Source organism: Diospyros lotus, chromosome 5 (assembly GCF_014633365.1).
Source record: "Diospyros lotus cultivar Yz01 chromosome 5, ASM1463336v1, whole genome shotgun sequence".
NCBI lineage: Eukaryota > Viridiplantae > Streptophyta > Magnoliopsida > Ericales > Ebenaceae > Diospyros > Diospyros lotus.
This window is the reverse complement of record NC_068342.1, coordinates 16,573,495-16,597,008: the sequence shown is the minus strand read 5'-3', so window position 1 is coordinate 16,597,008 and position 23,514 is coordinate 16,573,495. Positions and strand designations below refer to the sequence as shown.

General features: G+C 36.8%; 1 protein-coding gene across 3 annotated transcripts; it reads left to right on the top strand.

Annotated features, from left to right (window-relative positions):
• Positions 1-7,143: 7,143 nt before the first annotated feature.
• Positions 7,144-22,796, top strand: LOC127801820 (uncharacterized). Of its 3 annotated transcripts, XM_052337249.1 has the most exons (15): positions 7,144-7,456; positions 8,020-8,078; positions 8,779-8,887; positions 9,292-9,401; positions 9,566-9,634; positions 17,016-17,627; positions 18,221-18,759; positions 18,930-18,994; positions 19,380-19,424; positions 20,711-20,790; positions 20,969-21,073; positions 21,526-21,665; positions 21,735-21,863; positions 22,065-22,217; positions 22,343-22,796. In XM_052337249.1, the coding sequence occupies exons 1-15, from the start codon at positions 7,258-7,260 to the stop codon at positions 22,479-22,481; spliced, it is 2,553 nt and encodes an 850-aa protein (XP_052193209.1). In that variant the 5' UTR covers positions 7,144-7,257; the 3' UTR covers positions 22,482-22,796. The 3 variants fall into 3 exon arrangements, with proteins under 3 accessions (XP_052193209.1, XP_052193210.1, XP_052193212.1); XM_052337250.1 differs by lacking the exon at positions 19,380-19,424 and having other exon boundaries at positions 7,145-7,456; XM_052337252.1 differs by lacking the exon at positions 8,020-8,078 and having other exon boundaries at positions 7,311-7,456; positions 9,292-9,393.
• The last annotated feature ends 718 nt before the right edge of the window (positions 22,797-23,514 follow it).

Below are 23,514 nucleotides of genomic sequence, written 5' to 3'. Positions count from 1 at the left end.
AAAATTAACTAGAGCAGAAAAGGGTGGCAAAAACTGTGGTATGGTTAGAAGCTGCATACTCAAAATCTCAAGAACATGAATTGTAACTAGGAGCAGAAAAGGGTGGCAAAAACATTTTAACACATTCATGCATTCATGATGAAATCTATATAATAAGGAAAAATAATTTTTGAAAATATGTAAAAATGTATCGGTCGATACATTTTATTTGTATGATTAAGATGGATGGATGAAAATATCAATGATTGATATTAATTCTTTTTTTCTCCCCATATTTCTTCTTCCAATTTACCCGCCCAACAATCCCAAGCTCTGTCCCCATTCCACATTTAATTTTACAGATGTAATCATGCGTCTCTGCCACCCTACAGAAGCCATCAAATCTCACCTCACTCCCTAATTGAAGAAGGATTGTTGAATTAGACAAAGCTTGCAGTTTCAATACGATTGGATTGCGTGCAATGTGCGCTATGAATTATGGAAATCTCTTGAAAGTTTCAATCAAAATATTTAAATTAATTATAATAAATTTATAGATATATTAATACATGTAAATAAACAAATTTTTCTCTTTTCTTTACTTTTCCTCCCTCTACTAACCTAAATTAATTATTCATCTTTTCTCCTCTCCCAGACACCTCTGCTTCTCGCATCCCCATGTTCCAATCTTTGTATTTATATCTACCCACATAGGGTAAGCCTTTATACATGAGCTTACTTTAAAAATTTATAAATTGCCCCTTTATTTGAATTAAATTATATTTGGTTTCTATAATTTTTTTATAATTGGAGAAAAATCTTTTGAAGTTAATCTTTTCCTTAAGTGAAGTTAGCGTAAACCTTAATACATAATAATTTATATTAATTTTTTTGTTTACTATATTATTATTATTTAGAAGTTAGGACAATAATAATATTTGGGGTAATGCAATTTTATTTACAATTTCAAAGACTACGGGGAGTGTAGGTAAATAGGTCAAGTGTCATCATCAGTGTAATGCATACATGCATATATAAGAAATGTTATAAGGGATAAGGGTTTTTAAAAATATATAAAATGTACTAGAGGAATATTTAAACGACAGAGATGAATTTTAAATGTATATTAATAGTTGAGATTGAATAAGATGAATGATGTTTATGCTCACTTACTCTTTACTCACTGTCTCTTTCTCCTTCTTTCTTTCTTTTTCTCACAGACCCACCCACCCATGTCATCTGGAAGTGCGGCGGGGTGGGGGAACGGAGGGTCGATGGCGAGTGGGGGGCCTGTGGGTGCAACGATGGTAAAGGGGCGGGAAGGACAATTGTTGGTGAGGGGCGGGCAGGTGCAACGATGGTGAAAGGGGCGAGAGGAAGGACGACGAGTGGGGGTGAAGAGCTGCGAGTGGCTGGCAAGGGGCGATGGCGATCCGAGAGGCTGTATGAGGGGGCAACGACCGGTTGTGGCCAGTAGAGGAGGTGATCGAGCGAGACAGTAGAGTGGCAGAAGGAAGGATGGCAAAAGGTGCTCACAGCAAAGGGGCGACAAATGACAAACGCTGCTTGCGGTGGTGGGATGCGACGATAGTGATCGCATCTTTTGGCTGCTGTAGCGGCCAACCCATCGCCCCCGATCGACGGTGATGGGGGGTTCTAGGAACCCCTAACAGGGGTTTGACGAACCCCTGACCCGCGGCCCCCAATCGGCTGTTGTCGGGGCCCTTTCAAGACCTCGACCAACAATGGTCGGGGACTCCAAAAATTTTTTAAATTTTTTAATTTTTTAAAATTTAATTTAAAAAAAAAATCTATATACAAGGTCAAGGAGTATTTTTTATTTTTTTTAAAATTTAATTTTTTAAAGCATTTAATACTTAATTTTTAAGTATTCTAAATATCAATAGTGTAAGTTTTTGAAATTTTTTGAAATATCATGTAAGTTTTGAAATATAAGTAAAATACCAACAATATAAGTTTTAATGTATAAGAATTTGATATTTAGAATTTGATAGGGATGATTCAATTCCAAAAGAAATAATTTTTTTTTTTAAATCATTGATGATCAAAGGCTATTTTTAGTGTAAAATCTTATTCAAATAATGGTATAAAAATAGAAGTTTAATTCGAAATTTAATATTTTTATCTTTAGGTGTTGAATCTTTGATATTTTTAATTTTTTTACAATTTAATTTTTAAAATATTTAATAGTTAATTTTTAAGTATTTTAAATGTCAACAATGTAAATTTTTAATTTTTTTTGAAATATCATGTAAGTTTTAATACTTAATTTTTGTTTTTTTTTTAAATAAAAAAAACCAATGGTGTAAATTTTAATATATAAGAATTTGACATTTAGAATTTGATATGAATGATTCAATTATAAAAGAAATAAATTTTTTTTTTAAATCATTGATGATCAAATGTTATTTTTAGTGTAAAATTTTATTCAAATAATGATATCAAAGTAGAAAGTTTAATTCGAAATTTAATATTTTTATTTTTAGATGTTGAATATTTGATACTTAAAGAAATATAAAATTAGTTAATCTATCATATTAAATTACTCAAAGATGCAAATATTCAAAACGAATTCATTTATTTGTTTAATTCTATTTTTTATTTTAGACAATAATTTTTTTTTAAATTAAAATAATATAAAAATCAAAAAATTCCGACCACGTATAGTCGGGGAACCCAAGGTTCGGGAACACAAGGGTTCCCGACCACTCACGATTGGGAACCAAAGGTTCTCCGACCCCGAACTGGGGTTCCCCCTGGTTGATGGCCAAGGCTATTGGGGCCGACGACAATTAGTATGTATTGTTTGATATTTAATTTTTAATTTAATTTGTTCAGATTGTAAAGTATTTACTAATATGCTTTATTATATAGATTTAATAATTTTTTTATTTTAAAACATTAACAAGTATACAATAATTTTAATTTCTATTTTTTTTTCAGTGTTTACAATTTTTTTTACTTGCTCTTATATTTTGATTTGTAATATTATTAACATTATAAATCTTATATGTTTGTTTCTTATTTGAGTTTTGTAGAGCGTTTAATATAAGTAAAATTATTACAACATAATATGTATAAATTATAACTATATTTTATTACAAAATTATTATAAAATTTTTTACACCGTGCCTTTAGGCACGGGCATATGCTAGTATATATATATTTGCTAATGGTTCACTTTAACTCAACAAAGAAATACACTATTGTGTTTACAAAAATCTAAACATAAAAATTAACTTATATTTACTTCCATTGAAACCATAAACTATCTTTTGTGTTAAAACTTTTGTCATCTTATAATTTAAACTACAATGCATCCTTTATCTGTAAGGTCTAGTATAAAAACAAGGAATATATTTAACAATTCAAAATTTACAATAAATAATACTCTTATTGTTTAAAAACCATATCACATTGTCTTAAGCCAAAATTACTAATGCCCTAAATTCATTCATCATTGTCGATTGATTCAGACTCTACCAGCCTATAACACAACACGTGAATCTTTATTTTGGGATAATTTTTTTTGCACGACTTTCGGTGCTCGTGTCTTTAATTACGTCAGGTGAGGTAAATTGTAGATTAGACCTTTGGTCCTTGCTTAGGCGAAGATTGAACTTGCAACTCACTAAATTGATATCAATATATTGTTTATCCGACCGTTCGACCTATACCTTAGGTGTAACATCCCAAAAATTTAGAGATAAATAATAATTGATGTTATTTTGAAGGAATAGGCAATTACAATAATTAATTATTTTACTTGGAAGTAATTATGAAATTATCAAGTTGGGCGAAATTGAGATTTTTTAGAATTATCGGGGTCCAAGTGGAATAAGTGGAAATTGTGGATTCAGGAGGTTAGTGGAGTTTCCAGAAAGTTTGGGTGTTGGTGAATTTGGAAAAGAGGCGCGCGAACCACTTTAAATTTAATCGCGCGCGCATATATGTTGAAGGCGGGTGGCAGCGCAAGTGGTTGCGCGTAAGGGCTACTAGGCGGGGGACGCGGGTTCTATTTCGCCCGCTTGCGAGGGAGAAAAATGCTAATTTTTAATCAGTAAGAACGCCCAAAACGGCGTCGTTTTGGCTGGAATGGGGCTGTCGCACGGCAACTGCGGAACGCGTAAGGTGGTGCGCTCTGGGCTGCCTGTTTTGCCTTTGCCGCCAAGCTTCACACTACTAGTCTTTTAAAAGGCCAATTTTGGCCAATTTTTTGCCATTTTAAGGCCAATCCAAGCAGCAAAAGTGGGGGAGAGAAGGAAGACAAACACAGAAGAAGAAAATGGAGAAATTATGGGGGGAAATAGGGAATCTTAGCATTATTTAGTGTCCAAAATATTTAGGTAAGTAGGTAAACCTACTAGAAATATCATACATTTAAATTATAGATTTTATACGATTAGATTACGCGGATTATACGGTTAGATTTAATTAATTTGAGCCGCAACCTTGTTATTTTCTGTAGAATATTTTACTTTGCGACGGGAGCTTTAAAGGATCAAGAATCGGGCAAATAAAGGTAAGTTCCTAACCCTCTCCTCGTGTTCTTTATTTCTCGTGAAAGTCTTTGTAGTTTCTCGTATGTTATTCCTTCTCTCACTATGACTCGGTTCCACGCATTAATAATAATAATCCACGTGATAACCACCCTATGACTTATATTTTATTAATGGGTTTATTGTTAATGGAATGAGCTAAGCAATGATGTCTTAGGTGTCTTTTATTTCAACCGTCACGGAGCTTCGTATCGCTCCGCTTCCTTTGGGAATGATGCTAAACCCGTTGGGGCTAGGTTCTTAGAAAAGTCAGTTATGGCTAAGATATGGGATTTGCTAAGAGTCTTAATGTGTGAGGTGGAATGTTTGATATGTGAGTGTTAAGAGAAGTCTTTATGTATGAGGAGAAACAAGGACAAACGTGGTATGTTATTGTTTATGTTGTCATCACGTTTATGCTGCAGAAGCCATCGCATTTTCTATTTGTTGCATTGCAATGCAAGAATGTGCGATTTTAAGTGATAAGTATGGGTGATGGGTGGCGCCCACCACGGAACGTAGGCCGTGGAAGTGGCCCACAAAAAGACCTTGGGAGTCAGACCCATGGCAACAGAAAGACCTTGGGGTGAGACCCATGGCAACAGTAAAACCCTGGGGTGAGACCCACGGCAACAAATTATGTTTTGAGTGACAGAAAGGGACGTGTAAGGGAAATGGTATGGTAGCCTATAAAAGGCTGGTTACATGTTTGTATGTTGGACTTGGGTGCTAGTGTGTGTTTTATGTGGGCCTCAATGAGTCAATGCCCGTTTATGTGGAGTTTACTATATATTTATGCATCTAGAAATAAGGCAGGTTGGACATGGCATGATATGACGTTGCATTGACATGAATTGCATAAGGTGTTATGGGAATAATTTTGTCTTAAACCTACAATCTTCCTTTTTAGAGCTTGTTGAGTCTTGTGAGTCACGCTTACTTTCCATCATTCCAGGTAAAAGGATCATCTCAGATACCAGGTATGTTCAGCGGGATTGGATCCAGATGATAGTAAGTACAAAGTTTTCCCGATACTAGGTCCTTGGTGTCATGATGTTTGTGTTAAGAGTAATGTTTTATGTTTATGAGATGGAGGTATGTTATGTAAGCCCAGGTGGATCTAAGTTGTGAATAATTATGTAAAAACGGTTATGCAATATTATGTGATATAAAAAAAAATATAGTTTCTAAAAGAGTTGTGTGTGAGTTTTAGTTTATGTTATTATTCGATATCATTTAAATAATAACCATCTCACAAATTTTTTATGCGCTATAAAAGTTCTGGGAGGCGGGCCGTAACACTAAGGGCACGTGAATCTTTTCTATAATTCAGATTGAGTATAATGAAAACTGAAAGATCTATCTTAAAATAATAATTATTTTGGAAGCTATGGAATGGAAGATGGAGAAGCCCTGCCATATCTTGAGAATGCAAGAAGAATAAATGAGAAAAAATGAAAATTTGAAAACCTAATAATTTTTGTCATTGGGATGCGATGAAACCATTTATGACTCAAATTACGTAATTTTTTATTTTAATTTACTCAGTTTAAAACGGCATTAGCAGTAGAAATTCCCTCTGTGAAAAAAATGAAATAAAAAAACCTTAAAAGATAATTTACCCTAAGTATTCAGCCTGCTTTCCAGAAACACCAACCCACCCATTATTGACTAAAGTTCAGGTCCAATTAAAGAGTAAATGTTTATTCATCACATCCACTTCTCACAGTATCATCAAATCAACAAGTTTTTAACTCAAAAACAGAGAAATGACACATATATTGTTTGGCATTCAAATTGGCTGTTCAAAATTGAGTTGAGCAACAGATCAGGCGGCAAAGAAATTCATGCATAGGCTGCTTAAAATGAACAGTGGATGAAGATCTAAAGCTTTAATTGTACCAAGAGATGCCAGTGTGAAAAGTCAAGTCAGATTCAGAGGATAAAAGAGGTAGCTGCTAATGGTGAAGAATAGGACCAAAATATTGACAAAATAAATATAAAATTCTGATTCTTATTATTATTCAGCCCGAAAGAATCACGAGGATTCAACAGAAAAAAGATAGACCTAATGGAGCATATCAATTACTACAGTCTACAGATCATGCGAACACAGTCCTACATCCAATCTAAAATCTTTTAGAACTCTCCTCTATCAGAACTCTTATCTCATAGGAATTTTCAATCTTCTAGGATTCTTCTAATCCTGATACAATCGAACTCGAGATAAATCACATTATTATTCAACAAGAAGAAAATGATAATACCGGAGAGAAGGCCGCTGCGCTGAAGATGAACCGTGCGTTAATGCTCGGAAGAGATTTCTCCTTCCTCCGCTCGCCATGCCTACGGATTCGGAAATTTGAAAATCAAGAGAGTTTTATATTAATATTGATTTTTTGTTCAAGAGCGGTCGGCCGACTCCATCCGTCGGACTGAGAATCAGTTCACTATTTTTGACCTTTTGGGAAAGAATTGACAACAGGAGCCAGAAGCGTGGAGCGTGACTCACATGCCATCCAGGGCGCGTGGGCATCTGGGCTTAACAGAAGTCAAAGTCTTTGCACCCTAAAAGACTTTGTGTTTTCTTTTCCACTGGCCATTGTTAAACAAGCTTTAATTTATCTCTATCTTTCTTTTTCGTTTTTTGTGGTTTCCCCAATTAGATTATCAAACCCCTTTGTTACCCCTCGAGAGTCGTTAATTATAATTGTCAAACATGGCCGAGAATCCGATTCTGGGCAGTTGTTATCTGAATCTCCATCTCTTTCTCGTCACTTCATTTTTTGTGTGGTTTCATGCCCTCTCTTCCTCCTACCAAGTACAGCAGCGTGGTACTCCGTACAATTCCTTCACTATTTCCAGCTTCAGCTACTCCAAAACTGAGCTCAAACCCTTCGAATGGCGTTATATCAGAGGTAGCCCTAGCCCTTATATCTAAGTCTTGATTAAGCAATTTATTTTTGTTTGCCTGTTTTTGTCTTCCTTTTTCTTCTTTTTTGTGTTCTGTGACCTGTTGTCTGAACTGGGCCGAATTCAAGATTGAAAATTCCCGGATTTGGTTGAATTTGCTTGTGTGATCGATTGGTAATTGGTCGTGTACTTAATCGCTTTTTTGGTCCGTGTACTTGCTACTATGATCTTTACTGCGGATTATTTAGGATTTCGAATGCTTTGTGCATGTATCATTCAGGTCATGTTTTGGCCTTTATGAAAGTTCTGTTATTTTGGGTGTTGGATCCTATTTTCTGCATCAACTTTGAATCTGAATTTTTAGAATTTCTTTTAGAGTGGTTTCACACTTTGTTTTTTACACCGCCCAAAACACAGCATTTCATTCTCAACTCCTTATGCTTTTTTTTTCCTATCTTAGTAAGATTTCTCGATATTGGAAGTCGTGATGAACTAGAACTTGATCTATTGATTTGCTGCTGTGTTCTTACCCCATCTTGTTAACTTTTCATTGGTTGTTCTATTGCAGTTGATTTGCCTCCATGGTTTTCTTCCATGTCCATCGCGTTGGAGTCAGATGTAGACCTCGTAAATATTCTTGCATACTTACCTGAGGAAGCTTGTTGAGTGTAACATAAATTTTTTATGTCCGTTTGCCCAAGCATTCAGTTTTCATTTTCAATTTTTCATGTTCAGTTTTCATTTCATTTAAAAAAAAAAAATTGAAAATTTAACATATTGTTTGACAACTTTGTGTTAATTTTCAGTTTTTTTTTTCTTTATTTTCTATCCTACACCTGATGTCACTGGTGATTGGAGGAGACGTTAGAGGTCGCTGGAGACTCCTCCGGCCTTCTCCTCACTCTTGAGTTGGCGAATCAGGAGAACCGGACGATTTCCTGGCCGCTTTCTGGCAACATCAAGTTGCCGGCAGTGAGGAGTGTTGGAGGGGGAAGAGATGAAAATGAAAACAAAATTGTGAAAACACCCTTTTAGAGTTTTCAAAATTTTGAGAAGTTCTCAAATTTTTTAAAATGAAAACTGGAAACAGAAAACAAGCAGCCTACTAAGCTAGCCCTGTTAGCTGTTTCATGATATATTGCATTTAAGGTCTTCCATTATAGTTTTTTTTTTTTGGTCCCCTTAACAGAGAAAGCAGTTTCTTGACTTTAATATAAAACCTAGAGTTTGTTTGCTACCTTTTGGTTACTATTGCATGAAATTGATATACCAGTTTTCAGTTATTGTTATTTCAGATTTCTTTGGTCCATAATTCAATTTCTTTCAGGATCCAGAAAGCATTAAAAATCCTAACAGCAGCAGGATACCAATGATATGCTTGCGAGAAGGCAGTCCCCCTCTGCCGGATGCTTATAACACTTCTTTGACGGGATTAGGTACAAGTTACATACATAAATTTGTCTAAGTTGATTTCTACCTTCATTTTCTCGCACATGAATGTGTTCAATGAACAATTGAATCTATAAGGCATCATTGTCTTCTAAAATTTGTTTTACTTTTGATGCAGTCTCATTAATACTTGAATCCTTTGATGAGATTATTCACAGTGCTGTATTCTTCTTAAGTTTTTACTTTTTTGACCATTACATGCCTAAATTGAATTGCTTTCTTAGTGACTATAAAGGATTACCTTGTTTGTTCATTGCATAAAGCTTTATTGTGTTTTTTTTTTTCTTCTGGTTGTCCATTGAATCAGTTGTGTGTGTTTTTCTCTCTATGCTCTTCATTCCCCTTATCCCCCAACCAGACTGTTTTCAATATGTCTCTCCTCTGAATGCAGTTTTAGATTCTATATCAAATGGATCTTTTGGAGACATACAAGATCTCCAGAATGCAGAGCTGTGCTACCCAATGCAGAAAAATATATCTCTGAAACTGACAAGTGAGCAGGTTCATTTCAAAATGTTTGAATATATAATTATCTTTTATAGTAACTAGGAGTATTATGCACCAGTGGCACATAGAATGTCTGATAGGTGCTTCCCTTTGTCTTCCTTTTTCTATATTGTTCAGTCTATTAAAAGTTAGCTTTGATATACAAAATTGTTATACAGATCTCTCCCGGAGTCTGGTATTGGGGCCTATTTAATGGAATTGGACCTGCAAGAACACAGTCAAAGATGGTAACCTTTCATCTTTGACAAACTGGTGCTTAGTTTATTTTTCACTTTGTTTGTTGTATGATTCTTGTTCTCACCGTACTGTTTGTGCATATTTTTCTTGATTTTCCCCACTTCCTTTGATATTTCTAGACCAACTAACCTTATATCCAAAAATTAAGATAAAAACAAAACAAAAGTTTTGTGGTCTCTCTCTCTCTGTCTCTCTCAACCGTTAGTTCCTTTTGGTAAAATATGTAGCTGTTTCATTTTTCCTTTTGAAGTGAGAACTTCAAGGTAGGAAGAAAAGAAAAATCTCAAGATGAAAAAAATACCTCGAGCAAATCTTATTGAAGAATAAAATGAATGCACTTTCATTACAACACCAACTAAGCTATTTATACACAAGATACATCAGAACATAAAATAAACTCCTATTATAATCAGCTGCAGCCGTTACCAAGAGAGAAGGCCTACTATCATTTATCTAACTTTTCTACATTTCCCCTCAAATCAAGCTCCATAGGCAACAATAATTTTGCAGTGTTTGTAGCATTTGTAGGCAACAAATGTTGTGTAGAATCAGCACAAGAATCAAACTGAGAATGACATATAGGTGACCACTTGAGCCTCAGCTTAGAACATAGGAAAACAAATCTGTCTCTTGACAAACCCTTAGTAAAAACATCAACTACTTGATGAAGAGTAGGCACATATCTAACATCCACATCTCCACTTTCAATATTTTCTCTTACAAAGTGCACATCAATTTCAATGTGCTTTGTTCTTGAATGACAAACAGGGTTCTCGGTCATGCTTTTAGCTGCTAGATTGTCACACCACAAAACAGGATTTGTCTTACAAGGATAGCCTAACTCCAATAGTAACAACTTAAGCCATAAGATCTCGGTTACTCCTTGAGCCACTGTTTTATATTCAGCTTCACACAGTGATCTTGCAACAACTAACTGTTTCCTTGATCTCCAAACCAACAAATTACATCCAAGAAAAACACATAAACCACTTGTAGACTTTCTGGTCACTTTACACCCAGCAAAATCAGCATCTGTGTAAACAGTTAAAGATTGGTCTTTAGGGGAGGGTGTGAACACCAAACCAAGGTGAATTGTTCCCTTAAGATACCATAACAACCTTTTACAAGCCTGCCAATGTTGAACTGTAGGAGAGGAGAGAAATTGACTCAATTTATTTAATATAAACGCAATATCAGGCCTGGTGTGAGTCAAATACTGAAGAGAACCTATAATGGTTCTATAGAAAGAGGGTTCAGAAAATAATTCTCCATCATCTGTTAAAGAAATGCTCGAGGTCACAGGTGTGGCACATGACTTACAATTTTCCATAGCTGCCTTCTTTAATAAATCCCATGTATACTTAGATTGTGTGAGGTAGATACCGGTAGTGTCTCTATAAGTTTCAAACCCAAGGAAATAGTTGACTGACCCGAGTGTTTTTAGAGCAAAATGCTTATCTAGGCCTTGAATACACTCTCGCAAAGCCATAGAATCTGAACCAATGACCAATATATCATCAACATATACAAGAACAAACAACATGCATTTGGCAGTTCTTTTAACAAAAAGTGAAGCATCAGATACTGTCTTCTTAAAACCCCAATGCTGCAAAGCACTCTTCAGTTTTGTGCACCAAGCACAAGGTGCTTGTCTAAGCCCATATAAAGAGTTCTTCAGTTTACAAACATGTCTGGGAAGACCAGGATTAACAAATCCTTCGAGCTGAGTCATAAAAAAAATCCTTAGTAAGCTCACCATTCAAGAAGGCATTATTTACACCAACCTGTTGAATATCCCAACCAAAGGTGACAGCTAGAGAAAACAAAACTCTTATAGTTGGAGCCTTGACCACGGGATTAAAAGTCTCATTATAATTAATACCAGGGTTTTGAAGAAAACCCTTTGTTGCAAGCCGTGCCTTATACTTCAAGATAGACCCATCTGAATTGTACTTAACTCGAAACACCCATTTGCAGTCAATTAAGTTCATATCAAAAGAAAACGGAACTAATTCCTAGGTCTAATTACGTTGAAGAGCAGAAAATTCATCATTCATAGCACTACCCATTTAGGATCTAAGAAAGCCTCTTGAACAAAATTAGGTTCTAAAGTACTTACTAAAGCATGAGGGGAGATGACTGCAAGTTGTTTAGACTTAGATCGTGTAATCATAGGATGAATGGATGGTGCACAAGCAATTTGTAATTTGGATGACTTAGGAGCAGCAGAATGCTAGCAATCCTTTGTAGATTCCAAAGACTCTTGAGGCTCTAGGTGACAAATACTTTGAGTCTCTAGATGAGGAAGGATCAATAGAATCATCATAGGTTCTTAAGTGAGCATTAGGAGAAGAGATGAAAGGCTGTGCTACTTGAGGTTGTGATTGATGAGAAGGACTAACTGGAAACAAAGAAATGCCATGAAGAACTGAAGTAGATTGACTATTAGATTGGGACTGAGAAGAACAAGAAGAGGAAGAAGTCCATAATGAAGAAAAAGGAAACTCTTCTAGATTGAAGTGAACATGTCGTGAGATGTAGACTCTCCCAGAAGAATGCAAACATTTAAACCCGGAATGAATATGACTATACCCCAGAAATATACATTTGGTAGAATGAAATTGAAATTTGTGATTGTTATATGGTCTAAGAAGAGGAAAGCAGGTACATCCAAAAGTTTGCAAGTGTAGATAATCAAGCTGTTTACAACAAAGAATTTCAAATGGTGATTTGAATTTTAAGGTAGAGGCTAGCAAGAGATTGATGATATAAAAAGCAGTGGAAAATGCCTCTAGCCAAAATCTCAAGGGCATATGAGCATGGGAAAGTAATGTAAGACCCATCTCAGTTATATGTTGGTGTTTACGCTCAGCTACACCGTTTTGTTGCTGTGTATATGGGCAGGTAAATCGAGGTTGAATGCCACAATTAGTGAGATAAGGTAAGAAAACTCACCACCATTATCAGTTTGGAGAGCCTTAAGTTTGGAGTTGTATTGAAGTTCAGCAAGCTTATGGAAGGTTTTAAAAACAACCAAGGCATCTGATTTTAATCTCAAAGGGTATAGCCATGTATACCTAGTATATGCATCAACAAACACTATATAATATCAAAAACCTTCTGTAGAAAGAACTGATGCAGGTCCCCATAGATCAGAATAGACTAACTCCAAAGGAGATGTGGTTGTAATTGAGTGATTTTCAAAAGGAAGTTGATGCATTAAGTTTACAAGAGTCACAAAAGGATAGATTCAATAGAGAACAAGGAATACCAATTTTATTCATTACTAATCGAAGAATGTTCAACGATGGATGCCCTAACTTGGCATGCCATTGATTACAAACTTTTGAAACAGAAGAAGAAAAATTTACAGAGGACATGGAAGACAAATCTTGTCCTTTACACTTATTGGAAAAAGGATTCTAACAGAAGAAAAATCAGCATGATCAATAGTTGATTTTCTTGAATCAGCAAGACCAAGAGCTGGAATGAGCTAATACAGTAGCACATGACCTGATCCCTTGTCCTTGATAAAATGTGAATCAGCATGAAATTCAGCTATGAGATTATGATCTTTAGTCAACTGAGAAACACTAATAATATTCTTTTTCATGTTAGGGACATGAAGCACATTAGGTAAGGTAAAAAAGGACTTAGGAGTGGCTTGAGTGTACATGTAACGACCTGTTTATTTGTAAATTAATGTGAATTTGGGTGTGAGAAATTAATTGGAGAAAAATTAAAATTTATCAAGTGAGTTTCGGTAACTATTCGGAATTATTTGAGGTCATTATGGAATATTTGCGGATTTAAGGGGAAATAATAATTTATGTTATTTTGAGGAAATGGGTAATTAATTATTTTAGGGCATTATGGAAATAAGGAAAGGTGGAAATAAATTAATTTGGGTTAAATCTTGAAAGTTATTGGCATTAAAATGAAATTTTAGAAGTTGGAAATGCCTTAAAAATAAATTGATTGCGATGAGGAGCAAGGAGGGCTATGGGAGAGATGGTCGGGGGGGTGTCAGGGAGGAAGGCGAGGTCGCGGGATCAAACCCGCGGCCAAGCAAAAATGCAGCTGGGTTTTTAAAACCCAGCAGGCGCACCCATGCACTCGCAGCCCAGTGGGGGGCCTTGCGCACGCAGGTGCGCGCGGCTGCCCGACCACGCAGCCACATGCGTGCCACGTAGGGCCCTGTGTAGCCCTGCTGCGCGCCAGCCACTGCCAAGTGGCTTCCAGCCTTTGCCAAGTGTCCAAAAACCTTTCTTTTCATCAGAATTTTTAATCCCTTTGCCCCCACGTAACCCCTACATTGTCCTACCCCCTTGGCCTATAAATAGGCCATGACATTGAGTGAAATGGGAGATTTTTTGTTGGGTTGGGGGGGGGAGGTTTGGGGAGAAATTAGAGAGAATTTTGGAGAAATTAAGGGAAATTCTGTCCGTGTAGTTTGGGCTATGGCATAAGCAACCCCGGTATGTTGCAAGAATTAAGAAGATATTTAAGGCAAGTTCTTTTCCTAGTTTTTGCAAGTTCTTCTTCCTCTTTGTTTCAATTAAGAGGCAAGATCTCAGTTTTTTATTAATATGCAAGTTCAGTTTCTCCCTCTTCTCAAGTTCATGTTTGCAAGTTTTTCTCCTATTTTACAAGTTCAGTTCCTCTTTGCTCAAGTTATGTTTAAATTACAAGTTCTATTCTCTATCTCTTGTTATTGCAAGATCCTACCTCTTAATTTTCTAAATTGCAAGTTATTTTCCTATTTTACAAGTTATTTCCCCTTTTACTAGTAAATTATTTTATGGTTCTCAGTTATACCTCTTGAGTCTCAAATAGGGTTTTGTATCACCCTATTTTTCTTTGGGAATGATGTTTTATTGAGGACATGCAAGGACTTGATGTTATCTTGCATGAATGTTGTCCTATTGTGCTTATTGTTTCGTTATTCGCATGTCAGTTATATATGAAAAATTATTACAAATTTGCATGTTACGATGACGCATGAAGCATGTGCATGAAAGTGGTTTTTAAGAATGTGTAAAGGCCTCATGATGCGCGCAGCGGACGAGTCCGCAGGATATATCCACAGAGAAAGTGTTGAGCTCAAAGTTAGACTTCGGTCCCAAGTTTATGTTATGGACTTCGGTCCCATGGTTTTGGACTTTGGTCTCATGTTTATGGTTTTAAAAAGATTGCATATGAGCATGGATGCATGTTTTATTATATTATCATTTGAAAGTACCTTAAATGGCATCCATGACTCTATTGCTTCACGATACCCGTGACTCTTATGTTCGCTTTTTTCCAGTTATACTTATTGGGTCTTGTGACTCATATTTGCTTGCATCATTCCAGGTAAGGGTAAGGTTAAGGTAGAGGGCAAGCCAAGTGAACCAGGATCCATGGGGTAGCAGTGTGTACAGAGCCGTCTCAATCAAAGGTCCTTGGGGGTGTCTGTGGTGTGTAATATTAAGTTATACTTGTTTATGTTTCAGGTTGTACCCTTGAGGGATATGGTGGGTTTATGGACCCTGATGTGGCGTGTAATATTGAGTTACTTTTGTTTATGTGAGTATATGGACGCTATTGTGTATGTCTATAAGTAAGAATGTATGGGTGAGGCTTCCATTGTCAAGGAGGATGTGTAATGTTTTAATGGGTTTTGGCATTTATGACATCTTGTTGTGGGTCCCTAGTTAGGGGCGCCTACAGTACAATTGACTAAGCCCAATATTAGAAATAGAAGATTTCTTACTATTGCCAACTGCAACCTTTTTACTACCACCATAAGGAGAATGAGTGGAAAGATTATTCAGGTTTGAAGTGATATGATTAGTGGCACCGGAGTCTACAATCCATGAAGGTTCACCCTTGGAGGTTGAAGCAGTGGAAAATTGAGATGAAAGTTCTGAAGATGAAGGTAAGTAGCCGTAGTAAGCTTCAGAATTATTAGTCAAGTATGTTTCCCTAGATCCTATGGGATGAGCTATGAATGACTGAGGACCAGGCTGTAATGAATCACCTCCTCTACCAAATTGTGATCCAAAATTAGAGTTATAGGAAGGGCTCCTTTGAAAATTCTGATCAAATTTGTGATAGCACCTGTCAACCAAGTGACCAGGCTTCCCACACAATTGACAGTATATTCTCCTTCCAGAGGATCAACGTCTTCCACCTCTAAAGTTTCCTCCTCTAGTAACAGCACCACCTCTATTAATTCCGGACTCATTTTTAGACCATTGTGAGGTCAAATTTACACTGGCAGGACCAATACTGTAACTGGAGGAAGTATTAGAAAAACTGGAAATGTTCCTAGCAGTGAGTCGTTGTTCATGCATCAGTAATAAGTATTGCAAATTTTTTAAGTCAATTTTGTCTATTTGATAGGTTACAAGACTCACAACTGTTTCAAAATCATCATCCAATCCATGTAAAATAGCCATCAACAACTCATTATCACTTAACGGTTCTCCGATTGCAGTTAAGGCATGGCCTATAGTTTTAAATTTCAAAATGTAATCATTACCCGGCAAATCATTTTTCTTCATAGATCTAAGTTGTTGTTTCAGTTGGAAAGACTTCGCAACTATCTGTTGTGAATACTGATTCTCAAGAACTGTCCATAGTTCAATTGAAGACTCACAGTGAATAACTTGTTCTAGAACATCTTTATCGATAGTAGAGAACAACCAACCTAATAGGAGTTGATGTGATCTGATCCAATTCAGATAGGCTGGATTTAGAACCTGCACATTACGATTTGGATTTTCCAGATCATTTACAAACTTTGACGGAGCTGGTGCCTTATTGATGTATGACTGCAAATCAAATGCTTTGATCATTGTGGAGATCTGAGCTTTCCAAAACAGATAGTTATTGGAGTCTAATTTGATCGGAACGAAGCTAAATGCCTTTGCTACAGTTGTGAAATAGGACTGGAATTCCGATGACAGTGTAGATTTGGAATTGAGCTAACCTCATTTTGCGAAGCCATCAACGTTAGTCAGAATGGCTTTGATACCATGAAGTGAGAACTTCAAGATAGGAAGAAAAGAAAAATCTCAAGATAAAAAAAATACCTCGAGCAAATCTTATTGAAGAATAAAATGAATACACTTGCATTACACAAGATTACACAAGAAACATCAGAACATAAAATAAACTCCTATTATAAGCTATTTATACACAAGATACATCAGAACATAAAATAAACTCCTATTATAATCAGCTGCAACCATTACCAAGAGAGAAGGCCTACTATCATTTATCTAACTCTTCTACACCTTTCCCCCAATAAAGCAGGCAACTGCTTGTTCTGATTACTTACAGTTAGTTAATATTTATGATTGTAGCCATTATATATGCTTGCAGATTAATCGAGGTGCAACGTATTCATTCACTGGCAATATTAGCGTGGAAGGATGCACAACCCCAGTGTTGGGGGGCCAATATTGCAACCAAACAGTTGATCTGCTTTCATGTGATGACAGCTACAATTTAACAGGAAATCTTTCAGGCACCAACTTGAATAATCAAACTACAGAAAATGTAGTTTTCTGCAGAAATTCAAATGGGGATTCTTGTCATGGAGGCAGTGAACAAAAAATCTTCTCCCTGGATGTAATGGGGATAACAGAACAGTTGACTATAACAGCAACAGATGTGAGACTGAATGAAACAACTTCTTCCAATGGTACTGTAAGTGGCAGTGGAATAATTTTGACATGTTATGCACGTCATGGTGCAATACCACTGCCCACTCGGCATGATTATTCTACCAATATCAGTGTTGACCCTTTGGTTATAGGCATGCCAAAAGTTGGTCGCTGGTACATTGCAATTCATCTTGTTAATTTATCAAAGGAAATTGGAGAGATTGAGAACATGAACATGAAGGTTTGCTACTCCTTAGACTGGCTAGTTCTTCAATGTCCGGAGGAGAAGGCTGGATTGAACTGTACATGGGAAAGATACATGCTTCAGGTGGGAATGCATATAAATCCTTTTGAATGCCAATAATCAACATATGTTTTTAACAACTGGTGTATTTGATGTATGTTTTTATCAACTGGTGCTACTGCTAATTTGAGTGTCAATAATTCAGTTCTCTGGTGCATGTTTGTTTCAAAGTGTATGTGACAAGTTGGATAATTTACTTCGACATGGAGTTCAAAGATAGATGGCTATAGGGATAGGGTGAAAGAGAAATGTCATAACACTGTATATAAGCGAATATTAGACCAAGGAGTTTGCATGTTTGTGTTCATTTGGCATGATTGGCAGTGTTTTCTAGATTGTTTGACCTGAAGTTGAAACCATTATCAGACTGTAATGTAACAAAATACATTTACCTTAGAAATTTGCTTCTCTATGGTTGTAATTGTTGTTCTTGTTTCATATATTATATGCTTCAGCTTTTGGGTACATGTTACATGGATTAAATTTGGCTGTATATGGTTTTATTTCCTTGGTATCCATACTTTGGTTTTATTTCCTTGGTTACACTTCCTGTTGATTGTTAAAGAAACTTATTCGCAGGAGTAATTTATTGACAAGGTGAGAATGATTGTCTGCAGACAGTTCTCAGGAAGCATTTCTCTGTCCCTTTCGAATCTTATTATTTACCAATGAGCAGAAAGATTTCGCCAGATTCAGCCAATTTCCCTCTGGAACCCCTTTTAAGCAACTCCTCAGACGAGGGAAAGTCGGATGTTGCTTGGACGTATTTTCTTCTGGACATTCCTTCTGGTGCTTCTGGAGGCAATCTTCACATTCGACTAACATCAGATGCAAAAATAAATTATGAAGTGTATGTGAGATTTGGCGGATTGCCATCTCTCTATACCTGGGATTACTTCTATGCTAACAAGACAAGCAACAGCAATGGCTCGATGTTTTTTAAGCTTTATGATTCGGATGATGAAACAGTTAGTTTCTATGTGTTGTATGTTAGAGGTGGACCCTGGAGTGTTGGATTAAGGCACTCAAACCCCAGTAATAGTTCTTCCAAAAGCCAATCTATCATGTCCATTTCACTAGAGAGATGCCCAAGAAAATGCTCCTCTCGCGGGTCATGTCAGTCTGTTGTGGATGCAAGTGGATTAACATTATACAGGTTTTATTTTCTGCCTGTATAAAAATTTTATTTGCTGATGAAATAAATAAAATTCCTAGGCAATGACTCTGTTTCTTTCATTTCTGAGGAGCATTGGGATAGGTGTTAAGAGCTGCATTCTTACCGTCTTATCTGATTTTGATCTATATTACTGTTTTTTCCTTTTCCAGTTATTGCTCTTGTGATCGGAACCATGGAGGCTTTGACTGTAGTGTTGAAATTGTATCACGTCGAGGTATAGCTTATATTACTGATAATGCAAAACCCGACTTCTCACTGCGCTCTGTCAATATTTTGCTAGTATTTCAAGTTCTTGTCATAATCCAGTTTTTCTCTGGTCCTATTTCTTGTTGCATACACCCCGATCATAGGATTGAAAGTTTAAATTCACTGTTTGCCTGATTTATTTACTTACTTGCACTTAGAAACCAAAATAGATGAGCCAGCTGTTTTAAAATAAATACAGGACTCTGTTCCTGATTTTCATTTCTAGATGGACACACACACACCAATAAGCACAAGCTTGAGGTAACAGGGTTAACTATTAAGTTATGCCATCCTTTGCAAGTCTTTTTAGTTGCAGTTTACATGAATTTGAACTCGACTATTGGCTGGCTCAGGTTGTGGTTGCCACTTTCCACATCAGGCTGATGGTAGCATACCAGGCATCTAAACTGAACTCTGTTTCTAGTGGTTTTTCTCTTTTGCATCCTGGCTTAATAAAAACATTTATTAGGACATAGCAATAAGGCTGCATTCTCTTTGTTGTTTTCAGCCCGTTTTGAGTTTTCAATTTTTTAAAATACTAAAAATGCCTTTATTTTTCTATTTTCAAAAATATATTTTCGAAAACAAAAAAAAAAAAAATTGTAAAGGAAACCCAAAACAACAAATGTTGTTTTGGGTATTTTTAGTGAAAACACACTCAAAACACAAAAACACGGAAAACAAAGCCTCCCCCCCCCCCCCCTCCAATCTCGCATATCTCTCTCTTCTCTCTCTCTCAAGCTTCGGCCGTCAACTACACCCACCATCTCCATCATTGCCATGAGTCGCTGTCGACCTCACCCACCACCGTCGAAAGCCGTCGTCGACCCCGCCCCCCCCCACCCCCCCAATTCGATCTTGCTAGTTCTCTCTTGTCTCTTCTCTTCTCTCGATTGCCCCCGCCATCGACTGCGCTTGCCATTTCTGTCACCGCCACGAGCTACCATCGACCTTGCCTGCCACCGCCCAAAGTCGCCATCAACCTCGCCTGCCACCGCCCAAAGTCGCCATCGACCGCCCCCCACCATTTGATCTTGCTGGTTCTATCCTCTCTCCTCTCTTCTCTCAACCACCCCCTGCCATTAGATCTAAGGAGATTTGGTTGTCGGATCTTGTTGGGTTTTGGGTATGTTGTTCGATGGACCCTTGGATGTCGGGTGGTTGCCTCTAATCGCCAGAAACCACCGACCATGGTGGTCGGTGGCAACTGGCAGTGCGTATATAAGTGTTGGCCGAAAATTAAAAATTAGATCTACGAAAATCCAACCGTTAAACCTAGCCCATTTTTGTGTATGTTAACCCCCTTGGCTTGGAATTTCTAATGGTAGGCTCTGATTGTGTGAATCTCCGACCGATGGTGGTCGCTAGCGACAGAGAAGATGCAGGGTGTCAGAGAATGGAAGAAGAAAAGGGGAAAAAAGAAAAGAAGTAAAAAAAAAAAAAGAAACACAACAATTTTTCAAAATTAGAGAGCAAACTCGTTTTCTAGCTTTCTATTTTAAAAAATAGTTTTTTAAAATGACAAAAAGAATGCGTTTTCAAAAATCTCAAAACAGACACTCAAAATACAAAATTGAAAATGAATTCAAAACTCAAAATTGAAACACGAAGAGAACACTACCTAAAAGTTTTTGCTCTGCTGTTGAATATTTCTGCTAAATGAAGAATGCTAAAAACTATGTAGGACACATGTGGCAGTCAATATCCCTTATTGCTTCCAATGCTGCAGCTCTACTTCCTGCTTATTGGTCACTTCGCCAAAAGGTAACATTTACTCGCTCATCAGGATGGGATTATAAATGTTCTATAAATTTGAGGCTGCAAATTGTATGTGATTCAGGGCATGTGATGTAATTTTCTGAACATCAAGCCAGTTTCCAGATTTCTTGTCACCCTCTTTTATTTGAAACCATTAATATCGAAATATGTCATTCTTTTGCAGGCATTTGCAGAGTGGGTTCTTTTTATGTCTAGTGGCATCTCTAGTGGAATATATCATGCATGTGATGTAGGCACCTGGTGTCCATTACCTTTTCGTGTTCTGCAGGTATTAAGTTTTCCTTAATGAGTTCTGTGCAGAACTACTGATATTCAGTCTGTTGGAGATAAAGCCCACTATATTTTTATGATACTTCTTATCTTTATTGATATGCATTTCCTTTTCTTTTTTATTTTTTGTTTTTGCATACATACACATATTGGGAGTACAGATATACATATAGAGTTTTGATCTCCTAAGCAATGTTTATACTAAGTAATGCTAATGTGGTAACTCAAATAAATTGACTATGTAGGGCCCACTCATTTAATTCTTCCAACACAACAAGTTGATAGGGTGGGTCCCACATCATTATATTTGAGTTGTTATATTAGCGTTACTTAGGAGATCAAAACTCTCTCTCTCTCTCTCTCTATATATATATATATTTATAACCTTACTGCTAGTGAAGGATCTTGTTTTGTGACATTATTGACTAGTTAAATGCGACATACTTACAGTTCATGGATTTCTGGCTCTCTTTCATGGCTGTGGTGAGCACTTTCATATACCTAGCTGATATTAGCGAAGTATCTAAGAGGACAATCCACACCATTGTGGCAATTGTCACCGCCCTAATGGCTGAAACTGGACCAACCAGGTACGGCATCCTGTTTCGTCAAGCTTAATCTTAATGTCAGCCTGCTTTTAACCATTCTAAAATTTGCAGATCCTCCAATATTACACTTGTGATAGCAATTGGGGCTCTAGGTCTGCTTATTGGGTGGCTGATCGAATTCTGTACAAAGCACAGGTCCTTTTCCTTCTCAGCAGAATTCTATCTGAATATCCTCGACAGGTGAGTAGTTTCTTGTGTCAATAACTCTGAAACTAGTTGGCTTCTAAAATTGTATTTGTTTGTTTCCTTCAAACTGTATGCTGTTTTTTTTACATAAAATTTGCAGAGAAATGTGAAGGATTAAAGATTAAGCCTATGGATGCCAATACTTTTGCTTTATTGGTATTATCTGATTATAGTTATGGTTTACATCCATTACAGGTTGCAAGCCATGCAGGGATGGCTCCTAAATCTCATTACAATGCTTCTCAGACGGTTTCGCTGGGGATTTGTACTTGCAGGATTCACTGCCTTAGCAATGGCTGCAATTAGCTGGACACTAGAATCCAGTGAATCCTACTGGGTTTGGCACAGGTACGAGAGTCCCAAAATTCTCAAAAAGAAATTGATATGATAGTGTTGTGTTCAGAATTCATTAACTATATATGCATAAATCGTAATACAAATGCCATCACTATGGTGCATAAAATTGGTTGCAGCCTGTGGCATGTCACCATATACACTTCTTCCTTCCTTTTCCTGTGTTCGAAAGCAAATACTGCAGATCGCGAGGATCGAATGCCTCCAAACATTAACTATGAGTTAACGCGGCAGGATTCTTCTTCAAGAGGTGCATAGAAAGACAGGAAACATATTTATACAAGGTATCTTTTAAACTGTGCTATTTTTTCCAGGAAAAAAGTGTCAAGGGAAGAGAAATTATCATTAGGAATTAGTATTTTCTTGTCTTCTTCTTCTTCTTCTTCTTCTTCTTCTTCTCCATCTCTTGTTCTTTCTGCGGGTGGCTTTAAGAATATGGGACCAAAAGTCACCAAACAAACAAAGAATATTGTTGTCTTCAGTTTTGTAAGCCTGCAGTATTTCGTGTACAATGTTCCATAATTCTTTTTGCTAACTTAATAATGGAAGGATTACTTACAGAGCTTGTAATTATCTGTTTGTTGGGATCGCTTCCACATTCTCAACAAGCATTCCATATTGCTTTACATTTGCATTACTCGTAACTGAAATGTAATCAGGTGCCAAGTATAGAAAAACAATGCAATCAGGCGCATCTTTCGTGGCAACATTTTCTTTTACTTACATGAGTTTGTATTTGTCAATGAGACTCTTAACAAGTCAATCTACATTCATGAATGAATGTCGTGAATGGACTGTAATTTAGTTAAAAATAAGGTACAGTTGATAATCAGCACTACGGGTAAATGAACCACTGAATACAGCACAGGCATTTCGTCGAGCAACTCACAAGCATCATACAATTCCTTGATATCAATCAAAAACAATATATGAACGAATAACAACTTGAATACACGTGTTCTAATAATTTGTGAGCTATTACGAATTTACGAGTACCTCGGGATAACCCATTGTCGCAGGGTTCTTCAATTCAGAGGAACAGGAGGATGAGTGGCTTGAGTGAGTCCTCGAAAATAATGGCCTGTTTGTGAACTCGTCATTGAAGCTCTCTTTCGGCTCTTTCAGTCCACCCAGAGACGTATCAAGTTGCTGATTTGGGTCGCAGTCTGGGTGGTTTTGGTTGGTTGGTTGGTTGATAACTGGCGCTTGAAATCAACGGTGGAGATTGAGGGAGAATGCGTCGCATCTGCGGCCCATGATGATTGTAATGGAATATGACGGTTGAATGATG